Here is a 13,347-nt window from a genome sequence, read left to right on the forward strand (position 1 = left end):
AACGAGCATATATGTGCAGTGAAGGGTAAAAAATGGACTCTCTCTCAAGTATACATAGTACTAATAAAGGGGGGAAGGTGGAAATAGTCTCTGGCGTGCTGTAAATATTTATGGAAAGTTTAAAAGAACCACCTTAATAAGTTGGCACAAATATTTAATTAGAAGTTGTAGTCTACATTCCATAATATCTCTAAACTTAAGCTAAAATTCAGACTATCTTTAAAAGATTTTTTCATGTTTAAAAGAATTCTAATGAGATATTTAAAGTCTGATTTGAATTTGAAATATTACATGTTAAAGTTTAAAGCCTTATATTCTTTATAAATACTATTTTCACCCCGATCAGTGATAGTTATCTCATGAATTCAGATTATATCCAACAGCGATTTCCTCTAAAAGTGTCATAGATTGTAATGTCAACTTCTCCACATCTTGGTGGCTTCTTTGTCATGTCTGCCATATGGTCATGGTTTCCTGTTTTTTCATTTCCATTCTCTTTAATAGAGTCTTCACATCACTCTAAAGAAAACCTTTCAGTCAAATGCCCTGGAAAACTCCACCAGGAGTGAGATGTTGGCAGAGGCCAAGGTAGGCATGTGTCCTGAAGACCAGGTAACCAGCAACTCTAAGAGGCATGTTCATACTCAACGCCCCTGGTCTATCCCATGGGTATTCATGAGCTGGAACAGAGCTTCTGAGAGTGATTTTTTCTCTTTTTGGTAGGAGTTCAGAAGAAGCAGAAACAAATATTTCTGGCTCAGAGGTTGGGCTCTGTTTAACTGGTATCTTGGAACAGAAAGCCACCCGCAATCACGTGACTGCAATCTTTGGATGGCAGGCTGCTGTTACGTATTATAGAATTAGGATTCACTGTGAAGAAAATGCAGTGGCCAAGGCTGTATTGCTACACTTCACAAACCATCTGAAGGGCTCTCTTTATTCATAAACATTTATAGGGCACTCCAGAGATTATTTAGTCAACTTCTGTTTGTAAGTCTGCATGCATGTTGCTTTATCAGTATATCTTCTGCATTATATGTTGCATGTTGTTTTGTTTGTCTATATCTTTTGTGGTTCCTGAGACTCTGAAAGGACAAAATAATACAACCATGGGTGGATTATAGTGTGACATTTTTTATAGTCTATTGTACTTTAAGGTACTATCAAAAACAAACCAAAAAAGCAGCAAAAATATGTCAAACCAGTAAAACTAAGTCGTTTAAAAATAAGATCAACTCTGGAACTGTGGACACCGCCTATATCTCCTAAAAGATTTAAAAGGACATCAGACAGTTAACATACTGTATCCCCAGCAACTAGCAGTGTGTCTGACACCCAGTGTGTATGTAGTAAATGCTGAATGAGTAAATGAATGGATGACTGAATTCTATGATATAGAAATGATAGTTATGCACAGTTTTCAAACGAGGAAATTGAGACACAATGAGGTGAGGTAGCTTGTCTAATACACACAGCTAATAAAAGGTGGGACTGGGCTTGGAAGTCAGGCAACCTGACTATAAACTCGATTAACCTCTATGCCACGCTTGAACATACCGTTAGTGAAGTTTTCAGAGATCATTTATATTTAGGTAATGTGACATTTTTCCATCAAATATGATGATTGAATATTTAATAATTATTTTTTAGGATGAAAGGTCAGACTGACAAATAATGGTCTAACTTCCTCGCTGTCAGTAATCACTTATTGTGGTCATCTCATTGGTGACAGTGAGGGGGGTGGTGGATGAAAATCTCAGGGGACAGCACGTGTGGCTCCAAGACTAGCACAGTGGTCTTCGTGTTCACATGACCTAAGTAGCCCCCTCTTGCATGCTTCCCTGCTGTGTGCCCCTACTTCATGCTGCTGTCATGATTAAGGTAAAAATGCTTTTCCAGATCAAATCAGAACCTTCTTTTACAATTACCATTTGGTTTGGTTTGTTTGTAATCCTGATGATTAATACATTTTGAAGTTTCAAATACTTAAAAGGCAGTCGATTTTTATATTTGCCACAGGAGGGACTATGGTTTAAAAGGCTGAGAAACGACAATATAGTCATGTTGCCTCCAGGTTATAATAATACCTGTTAGTGATGGTCCTAATGACCTTCCTGTGCCGGTTTTGTATCCTGGAAAATGGAAGCATGGGAATTGAGAGAGACAATGTTTCTGAAGCCTGCTACAAGCTGTGAAAGCAGTACAAATGCCCAGTTACACGAGGGCTGTTCTGAGTCTGGTCATCACCCCACGCCCCTTTAGTTCTGGCAGATTCTCCACACTCCTTACTGCCAGTTGGCTATTTCTTGTGTCATGTCCACTAGCAGCCAGCTTCTCACTCCCTGGTGTGGATGGAGAAACAGTGATTCAAGGGCATTCAAGATGGCATCTCATTCCACACTGAATCTGTGCCACTTCACAGTTCTTTCAGAGGCATTTTGTCCAGTGAACCTTCCTTTATTATCATCTAAAGAATGTTTAAGATGCCGTTTCTCCCCTTTCCCTGGTTTTCTGTATCTGCACTTCTTCCCTTCTGGGAAGTAAGCTCTATGAGGGTAGGGACCAAGCTTGTTTTTCTCATCATTGCATCTTGAGGAACTACAGTAGTATCTGGTACATGGTAGATGGTTATTAAAAACATGCTGACTGAATAAATGTATGAGTGACTTAATAAAGGACTATCCCTTTGTGTGCTGATATCACATCTTGGAAAACTTTCTTTTATTCTGCTTGTCTGTATATGATTTCCCTTTTTTTCCTATCACTTTTAAAAACTTCTCACACATACACACAGAAGGAATCCATCTCTGAAGTAACTAATCCATAAGCAACTATGGAATTCTAAACAGAACCAAACTCTTTTCAGAAATGGCAAAACTTGAATACCATCTAATGGGAAATCGGATACTTGCTGACTATGGGATTCGAGATAGATGGCCCACAGTTTTCTAAAGGGCAACTTTGATTGTATCGCTATTTTAAATCCCAGTGGTTTTCAGATGTTCTTGCCCAGCTCCAGCCTATTTAGAGGGTGAATACCATGTACCCTGACTGTGCTCTATGAAAAGCACAAAGATGAGAGATGCTGCATCAGGCAGCTTCACAAACAGTCCCAATCCTTCGTTCCCAGACCCATTCTCCCCATGACCCAGCCCACAATGGGTGGGACTGGGACATAGCCATCCAGTATGCCAGGCTACGTGGGAGCTTCCCAGAAGGCATGACACAAAGAATTAGGTTCCCAAAGTGTTACCTGTGTTAACAAATTACAAGTTTAGTGGCTTAAAACAACACAGATGAATTATTTTACAGTTTTAGGGGTCGGAAGCCCTAAAATCAAGGTGTCAAGCAGAGGTTCGTTCCTTCTGGAAATTCAAGGGGGGAATCCATTTGCGTGTCTTTTCCAGCTTCTAGAGGCCACCCACGTTCCTTGGCCCGTGGCCTTCTTCCCCCATCTTCCAAACCAGCAGAGTACCTTCAAATCTCAAGCTCTCTGTCTCTGTCTCTCTCACCTCATCACATCTCTCTTCCATCATCACATCTCCTTCTCTAACTCAGACACTCCTGTCTCCCTCTTATAAAGACCTTTGTGATTATACTGGGCCCACCCAAATAATTCAGGATAATCTCCCCATCTCAAAATCCTGAGCTTAATTACATCTGCAAAGTCTTTTTTGCCAGGTAAAGTAACATATTCACCCATTCCAGGGATTAAGACATGAATGTTTTGTGGGGGGCATTATTCTGCCTGCTACCCCACCCCCCTGCTTTCTTCCTAATAGCCTCACAAAGTGGCCTCAGGGTCTCCCCTCTCCCGAGGCTGAGCACACTCACAGGCTGCTGGAGGCCTCCTGGCATTTCCTCCTTCTGAGTTTTCCTGGTCCTCCCATCCGGATGCCACCTACTTCTTTCTCCACATTCCTTGGAGCAAGCCAGACCCTCTCGGGGCATTCCTTTCTGCTGCCTTCCACCACATGTGTGTGTGCATGTGTTACCTTCCTGACTCACCTGAGCCAAGAGCCAACTCTCTGTGCCCTCCTGGGGCCTAGAACACTGCAGCGGATTGCAGGTGCTCAGCAGAGGACACGTGAGCCACTTCTCCCTGGGCCGGGGGCCATCCGGAGGTTTCCCCCAGAGTCCCCAGACAGCACCCCTCACCCCCACCCCGGAGCGCCTCTGCCCGTGAGGGATGGCTTCCCTGACCGTAAGCTGGTTGGATCTTGCTGTTTAGACTACAGTTGTCCCTGGGGCGGGGGCCGTTTGCCTGTGGCCCGGGAAGGGAGTTGGCATTTACGTCTGCAGCTTCCCACCAAGCCGGCTTGTTATTGCTTTGCTGTTTGCTGTGGCCCCGGCAGTTTGTCTACAGTGCCAGCTGAGGAGCTCCGTCTCCAAGCAGCCTTGGCTATTTCCACTATAATTCTCTTTCCCTCAGGATGCCATCCTCTACGTGTGTTGGTATGACTCACTGGGCACTTGTACTTGGTAAGGGCCTGAGCTTAATGAGAAGGCTGGCCGAGAACTTCCCAGTCTCCTTTTCAGGCACTCCCTGGGCAGGTCTTACCTCAGCACAGGCAGAATCTTACCTCTAGCCATCAAGAAATGCAGAAGTAAGAACTGCTTAATTGCCAGACACTAGGTGAAGCTTGGGGCTGGAGTTGAAGTGGATGAAAGGGCAGGGCAGGTGAGGGAATAAAAACATGAAATCAAAGTTTCTGCTCTTACGCATTCAAAATCGGCTGGGGAGAAAGATAGGTTACCAAGTCATTGCAAAATCTTCTCTCAGCAAAGTGCTGTGGAGCTGAGGCAAAATGAGTGGATTCATGTCTCCCAGTTTTCATCTGGATAAATCCAAATCATTAAGAATAAAGTCTTAAAAGTACTAGAAAACCCCTGGGTGAATTTTTCTTACGTAATCTCAGAATGGCAAAGGCCTTTCTAAATATAACATAGGACTCATAAACCATAAATGAAAAAATAGTTAAATTTAACTACATAAAAAATATTCCCCATGGCAAAATCTACAATACATAGAGTCAAAAAAAAAAGTCAAAATGAGAAAAAATATTTGTAAATCATATTACAGAAAAAAAGCAAAGTTCCCTAATGTATAAAAAATAGACACGGATCAATAAGAAAAACACTAACCATCCAATAGAAAAATGGGCAAAGGATATAAGCAGACAGCTCATAGAAGATGAAATGCAGATCACCCTTAAACGTATGAAAAGATGGTCCATCTCACTTATAATAAGAGAAAAAATTTTAAATCCATTCATAAAAACTGAGAACGAAATGTAACAAAGGAACCTATTTATGTATTGAGTTAGTGGCATAATATATAAAAAGGAATTAACTCAAGTGACTTTAAAACTACATCCCTGTGGGATATATCTAATAACAAAGAAAATTGCAAAAAAAAAAGAAAAAAATCCTAAATTGCTTTCAGTAATCCTATTGATATCAGTAGCATTTTTATTGCTATTCTGTTATTCTAAGAGGGTTGTATACGAATTGTAAAATAAAACAAAAAGAAAAATGACCATTTTGTTGTTTTTGGCAACTGGTAATTTTGGTTCTCTAGTGTGATACATTCTAAGAACAAAAGTAATTGCAAAAATTTTAAACTGCTTTTAGTAATCATTGTTAGCAAAAGTATTTTGACCTGAGACTCCTGTCAGTATAATTTGTATATATTTTCAGATAAAGAAAATGAGAAATTATCTACTCTTCTAATTCTTTCACCCTTGGTGACTTTGAGAACTGGAATTCTTGGCATAAGACAAAGGAAATACAGTTGTAAAATTGAAGGGTAAGCAAAATCTCTGCAGTCCTGACTCTGAATTGGCAATTTCAGTATGAACTCTTATTATCTTGAAAAAAAATTCACTTTCTATTTCTGTCCACTGAAAATACCTACAAACAATGACTAAGATAGTAGCAACAAGTCACTCCTAGTATTCAGACTATGGTCTCTAAATACAATTTCCCTCTTAAGGAACTAGGGTTCCTTAGAGAAATGGCTAATTCCATGTTCTGAGGCCAGGTATATTCAAGGTGAGCTGGGAATATCTTAGCATATCACTGCCCAAAGATTGAAAAGTTAAAATATCAATATGAATAATGACTTAAGTTATATTCTTAATGATACAAAAAAATTATTAATCACCTTTGGAGGATGTTATGGAATTCATTATTTTCAAAATTAGTAAATAAAGAGAATCATGTGTTTATCTTTCCCTTCCTGCATAAGTGTACCTCAGGCTAACCAAGTGACAGGGTGATATTTCTCCAAACAGAAGTCTCCCAGCTGTCAAATGAAGAAAGAATAATAAAATTAGAATATTATTATATTCCAACCTTTAATGAAATAAAGGATCTAGGTAATGATCATCAATGGCTGCCAAGACCTCAGGACAAGGTCAGCCAGTCTTTATGTGCTTCCTGATGGAAGAACACAGTATCACCCAAGAAGTATAATTGCAAAAAAATATCAAACCTGAATGTGATCAAGCCTTTAGATTTAACTATCAATATACAGATAATTCAGGAGATGGACAAACATGTTAAATAACAGAGATGGAATCAGCAAAACTCAGACTGTGAAATTCTGCAGAACAAATGTTTCTACTATTCAACAAGAAGTTTCAAAGGAAAAAAAAGGGTAGGAACACATAGATTGAGACTTAAAACATATCAATCAATCGAAATATGTGGATCTCATTTGGATCTTGATTTAAATAAGCAAACTGTAAAAATCATTTGATTTGGGATAATGGGTACATGGAGGTTTCTTATACTATTCTCTCTCCTTTTATATACATTTGAAATTTTCCATAGTAAAATGTTTAACAATAGCAGAAACAACTAACCCTTACTGAGTGCTTATTACATATACGGCACTATTTTAAGCACTTTACATGTTTAAACTGTCTCCCTGTCTGTGAGGTGGGCACTCATCTCTACTATGCAAATGAGGAAACCAAGGCATAGAGTGGTTAAGCATCTTGCCCAAGGTCACACAGCTAATAAACTATGGTGCTGGGACTTGAAAGCAGGCAGTCTGGCTCCAGAACCCAATTTCTAACCTGTACACTACTACCTCTCAAGATGATGGTAGCTTGGACCAGGATGGGGACAGTGGAAAGAAGTAGAAGGATTGAAAAGATACTCAGGAGGTAAAATTGACCAGACTCCATGCTAAATTGTACATGGGGCTAAGAGTCAGGAAGGAGTCCAAGATGCCTGTGAGGTTTCTGCTTGATCACAGGATAGGTGGTGATACCGTTCACTGAAATAAGAAAAGAGAGAGGATCAGGTTTGGAGGGCAAAGATAATTTGGGTTTGGAGCATGTTGAGCCTGAGGGGCCTTTGGGACACCCAGGTAATATCAAGTGGCAGCAGGTAACACAGGTACTCTTATAAGTTAGTTTTCCCCTTCTTCCTTAGGACTGTATCTTTTTTTCCTGAGATGGGGATGGGAGCAACTACTTTTCTAGTTTGTAGTGTCACTTAATATTCAATTCTTGTTTCAGAGGTGTTGGTAGTTGTGCCCAACTTGATGTCACTTACACATTTTGTAAGGGTGCTTTTACTTCATTATCTGAGAAACTTGGTCAAAACAGGTCTATTCATCAATCATGTCTTAAGTGCTTACTATATTCCAATCGCTGTATTAGGCATTTACATTTATATCATTTACTCTTCTCTTACGTAGTTACTCACACAGTTGTAAATATTTTCTGCCCAGTATATAGATGAAGAGACTGAAGATAAGAATAAGTCACTTGCCCAAAGTTACAAAGTTTTACAGTGGCAGTCAGCATCTCTAGTCTGTGTTCTTCCATTTTGTCTCTTTTTCAAAGTGTGGGTAATGACGTAGGTGGTTCATGGTCATGGCATTTAATTGCACGAACTCATACAGTAAGAAGGCTCTTCTGTTGTTTTCATCCAACCTTCTGTTATGACAACGGAGAATGACTCAGGTGCTAGTATGTCTTTAATACCTCTCTAACACTTGCTATCTCTGTTTTTAACTTAGGGCACACCTCAGGGTCAGAGTCTTGAGCAAATAACAACAGTGTATAGCAGGAATTTTATCATATTACTTATTTTCATTATGTTTATTCTTAAGGATACCTCCTAATTATAGTAATATTAGTGTTTCCATCTATACAGCAATAAAGAATTTCATTTAAAATAAATTTAAGTAAAAGAAATAGAGTTAATGAAAACTATTACATAAATAAAAGTAATGGTGGTTCAGAGAAATGGAAGACAATCAGTAGCTGACGCTAATTCCAAGCCTGAAATTGGAAAACAGTGGTCCTCGCCGTATCTCCTCCCCCCATTATGGGCTTTGGTGCCTTCCTCATCTCTCTAACAGCAATTGAATGCCTTCTCTTGACCAAAATGTGATCTGTTACCATCTCACTTGGAAACTCTTTGTCACTGCTCACTGGTGAATGCAGCTCACCAGTAAGATTGTCACAGACCCCAAGTGCTCTGGGCCAGATGGTATCTTTAGTCCCCACTGATCAGGCTGGCATTTAGGATGGGGCCAGGACCGTGTCAGGGTTTCAGGAAGGAGCTAAGAGCAAAGAGTACATTATCAATAAGTCAGGGTGGTTAACAGCTAAGACCATGGGCTATTTTGGAAGTCTTAGTATATCCAGGTGATTTTTTTTTTTTTTTTACTAATATGCATTCTAGTACTAAAACTATATTGACTACTCTAGTTTCCATCCATTCCGCTTCCTAAGCCTCTTATCCCCCAGTCTTTTGTGATAGTACTGTGTTTGCATGTTTTGTTCCTTCTTCACCACCACCTCCCCCTTCCTGGGACAGAAGCTATATTCAGTATGTTCAGTATGTTTGTAGAAATGGTTGTAGATGGGCTGCCTTTAAACAACATTTTTATGAGTTCTTCTAAATATAGACAAAGACAATAAAAATTCCCAATGCTACATGTATTTTAAAAGACATCATTGTCACATGAAATAATTTTTCTTGTGTGTTCCCCAAGGAACTGAAAAGTATATTATAGTCACTATAATCCTGCTGGGTAGAGACAGTATCTTCTCTTTATTCTTTGTTCTGCCTCATATCTGTTCAGCATATTATTAAGAAAAATCTGTATCTGGAATAATGCATCTGCATTCTTCTCATTTCCCACGAGCACCACAAAGCCAGTACTTTTTCATCAGTGGCTCCTGCAGAGCAAGGTCCAAAGCCTGAACAATGGTAAGCTTAGGTTTTGCATTTTTGATGTATTCTTTACAGTGAAGGTGGTGAATACTGGTAAATATGTCTTCCTGAATTCACATCAAAGAAGAGACAGGTTCCATCTTCCCGGGCGGGGTACCCTCAGCCCCACGTCCACTGTGCTAACACAGCTCCTGAGAACCTGGCTTCAACGCAGATGGGACACAAGGCAGAGACCTGACTTGTGCACCTCGGACAAGGTAAAATATCCCGACTCTGAAAACGGAAACCCATCCCATTCTCCTGCACCAGCGGGGGTGAGGGTTTGCAGCGGGCGGTGGGTGTGGTGTGGGGTGTAGGTTGGGAGTGTTTTCCCCCCTTAGAGTCCTCCTGCCCCTTGACTCGCGGCCCTGCCCTGACCATTGTCCGCACATCTCGTCCCTCCAGCTTCCGGGCCGCGGGCGAGATGATTTGCTGCAGATGACATCAGCCCTGGGCCAACGGCTGGAAGAGCGGAGGCAGCCACCCCGTGAGGATGTGCCGGGTGGTCCTTTCCTCCTCCTCTTCCTCCTCCTCCCCGCTTCCCTGCCTAGTCTCCATATAAAAGAGGCGCCGCCTCCCCGCCCTCTCTCACTCCCCACTCCTCTCCGCCGCGCGCTCTAGGAGAGGGCGGAGGGGGAGGCGGCGCGCAGCGCCAGGAGGAGGGGAGACGCAGGGGGCGGAGCGGAGACTGCACCTTCGGAGATAATCCTTTCTCCTGCCGCAGAGGAGAGGAGCGGCTGGAGCGCGGCACTTCGCCGAGGCATAGCAAGCCGGCAGGATGGCGACCGTGGTGGTGGAAGCCACCGAGCCTGAGCCGTCCGGCAGCATCACCAGCCCGGCGGCGACCACCTCGCCCAGCCTGTCGCATCGCTTCCTCGACAGCAAGTTCTACCTGCTGGTGGTCGTCGGCGAGATTGTGACCGAGGAGCACCTGCGACGCGCCATCGGCAACATCGAACTTGGTAAGAGGCCCTGCGCCCCGAGGGGACGCGTTTGGGGAGACGCGCAAACGCGACCCCACCCAGGGCGCGACGGCCACCTTTCTCCTCCGGCACGCCCCGCGCCCATGTCTTTCCCCGCTACTTCCCACACTCGGTCCAGACTCTTTTTTTTCTGGGCTCATTTCGGAGAATAATTTGAATTATCAGATTTGAGACGCAGTGGGAGAGCTTCTCCTAATCTTGATGGATCCGTTACCAGGCTGGGTCGGCAGATCCCAGCTGGCTGCCGCCTCTCCCGCTAAATGAGATGCAGGTGTCAAAGGGGCAGAGGCCACAATAAAGCCGCAACCGCAGGAAACCAAAGGTGGGGGGGGGGCGCTGATGCGACCACTCCTTTCAGCCCCCCTCTCACCCCCGCAAAATGCTGGGATTGCCCCTCGCCGGCAGACCCCAGGCTGAAGTACCATGTGCCAGGGCTCGCGTGGGAATCATTCTCACCACAACCACCTCAGCCCCCGAGAAGTGCCTTTGCTGGCTTAAAACCTCCCCATCTTTTCTTTCCTTGGAATGACTAGGTTAGTCCTAGGGCCACGCCCGCTCCCCCCCACCCCCCGGGACGCAGAGATGGAGAACCGCCTGCGCCTCCTTCCCAGACGGCGCCTGCCTCGCTACCGCCCCTGGGGCCTTGGTTGCAGCTTTTAGCAAGGACAATGGGACCCCCAAGTTGTGGGGTGGGGCTTCTTCTTCTAAAATTCTCGGCTTCGGGAGTGATGGCTTAGGGAGGGGGCCGGCGGGAGGCCCGCAGGGGGGGCCGGCGCCTCGCCCGGTGCGCGCACTACGGGCGCGCCCTGCAGAGGCCGAATAGCGGTTTGCCGGGAACCCTGGGCGGGGCCGTGAGGGTCCGGCGGGCGCAGCCTCGGGCGCGCTGACCGACCCGCCCCGCAGCCCCACCCGGGCTGCCGCAGTGCCCCCGCCCGCCGCACCTGCCCCCCGCACTGCGGCGCCCCCAGTGGGCGCGGCTGGCCGGGAGTGCGCTCCGCCAGGGCTTGGGGGTGCTACGTGCCCCCACCTCTCCCCAGCCCGGCTTTGTTGCGCTCGAAGTCCCCGGGTAGGCAGTCTGTCCTCTGCCTTTCCCTTTACCCTCGGCGTCCCAGTCCTCCCCTCGCCCTGACAGGGGTCGCTGGTCCCTCCGCAGGCCCAGACCGCGCTCTATTCTCTCGGGGTGGTGCTGAAGCGGTTCTGCCCGGAGACACCGGCTGGTGGGCGTGGTGCAGTCCGCACTGCGGTCTCTACGGCAGCCCGAGGCGGACAAAGGGCGTTCACGCAGCCCTCGTTCCCCGCGCCCGCCCCCCACCCCCACCGCCCCATAAATTTAAGACGAGAGAAAAACCTCGTTTTAGATGAAAAAAAAAAAAACGCTAGTCGTCTGCCTCTACATTTGGAAACGGTCGCCTGTCCCCAGAACAAAAGGCTGCAGGGTGGGGGCTGGAGTTGCAGACCTGGTTCTTTTGTTTAACTTTAAAAGCACTGATGTTCCTTTTCAGATTAAAAAAAAAAAAAGAAAGACAGAAAGAAAAAAGAAAAGAAAAAGAATGTGAGCAACAAGCAGTCTTGTTATTTTCTTCGGAAAACAATATTTAAGAATAGGATATGTCAATAGTGAAATGCCTCATTTGAGCATCTCAATAACGCTTCATTTTCAAACTACAGCCCTTTAATCTGCTCTGTACTCATTTAGTTTATTTGCACATTTTCTCCTTGGAAGATTTCACACGTACTGATTTTGGGTGTGGCTACTGTATGAATCAATGACTTTGTATTTTTAAAAAAATATTATTTGTCAGCACCTTTGCTGGGAAGCAATAATACATCAGGAAGTGTTTTTCTATCTATAAAAGGTTCATAACCACCCAATGTGGTGCGAGGAGAGGGACCACCATCTCCATTTTGGAGATGGGGGGCCCAGAGAGGCAGGAAGGATAAAGGGACCAGCTCAAGGTGACACCACTCATAAGTGACAGAGGTGCCAGCACTGCAGCATCACTGGTTTTCTGTACCTGTCATGATGTTAGTGCAGGACAAGCTAACATCAAGGAGATCAAACAGCAATTTTCAGAGCTTGCCTTTATACAAAGGCAATAGTCATCCACTTGTGGGCAGCGCCCCATGCAGGGAGGTGGTTCAGCAATCACCTTCCATGTAATTATATTCCTGCTTTGTTACTCTGCTGATATCCTTTTAGTGCCCCATTTCTCGGGGGGTTTATTCAAGCTGCTTCTGTTTGAGGATAAACTAGAGGCATTCAAGTATCGCTGTGAAGTGCTCTCTACTGATTTTTACACTACTAGCGCTTAGGGATAATATTCAGATTTGTCTTCCTGTCTTTAAAAAAAATTTTTTTATTGATGTATTATATAGAGAGGAAAAGGCACAAGTCATAAATGAGGAGCTTGGTGAATTTTCACAGAACGACATACCTGTATGATCCTGATCAAGAAGCAGACATTACTGGAATCCCAGAAGCCCCCTCAGGTTTTCTTTTCAGTCAGCATGCCTTCCTGATTTTTAATTCACTGATTCAATCAGGTTTTTGCAGGTACCTCTGAAATGGCAGTATTGATCCCATTAAGAATCAACCAAGTGAGTGAGCAGAGCCATTTCCTAACGCACAGTAACAGATGCTGCTTTTCCTCTGGAGATCACTCTCTTGGGTCCTGGGGTCTCGGATGCAGATCAAGCCGCAGGGCCTTCCAGTGCTAAGTGAAAATACTGCTCCCGTAGCTTTTCCGACAGTCTAAGATGACTTAGCAACAGGGCAGGCTGGCTGTTTCCCTGTGCCGGACTCGCTGCTGCCTCAGCTTTCAGGTCCCAGCTGGACCTCCTCCAGAGGTCACTCTGATACCACGGCTGTAGTTACTGGTGCCCATGGACCCCGTTGTGTGAAGCAAGATGGAGATGCTCCAGGGGGTTCGGCTCTGATTGTGTGCTGCAGGCTGGGAAAGCCGTTCATCCTCTGTTCCTCTTGCTTCCCATTTCCCCTCTTGTCTTAACAAAGGCTCTGTGGGTTTGGAGACCCTGGTGACTTGGATTTTTGCCATTTGATGACTTAGGGCTCTTTGGGAAGTCCAGAAAATAGATCTGTAGGAAGATGGTGGTAATGCAG

At 44.5% G+C, this 13,347-nt stretch overlaps 1 protein-coding gene across 1 annotated transcript in view; it reads left to right on the top strand.

Moving 5' to 3' along the window:
* The first annotated feature begins 9,924 nt into the window (after nt 1-9,924).
* MAP1B (microtubule associated protein 1B) overlaps nt 9,925-13,347 on the top strand; it is a 93,946-nt gene continuing 90,523 nt past the window's right edge. The window contains exon 1 of the mRNA XM_059916552.1: nt 9,925-10,205. Coding sequence (XP_059772535.1) covers nt 10,022-10,205 — 184 coding nt within the window. The 5' untranslated portion in view covers nt 9,925-10,021. The remainder of the gene's footprint in view (nt 10,206-13,347) is intronic.

The sequence above is a fragment of the Balaenoptera ricei genome, chromosome 3 (genome assembly GCF_028023285.1).
Source record: "Balaenoptera ricei isolate mBalRic1 chromosome 3, mBalRic1.hap2, whole genome shotgun sequence".
In the NCBI taxonomy this organism is placed as follows: Eukaryota; Metazoa; Chordata; class Mammalia; order Artiodactyla; family Balaenopteridae; genus Balaenoptera; species Balaenoptera ricei.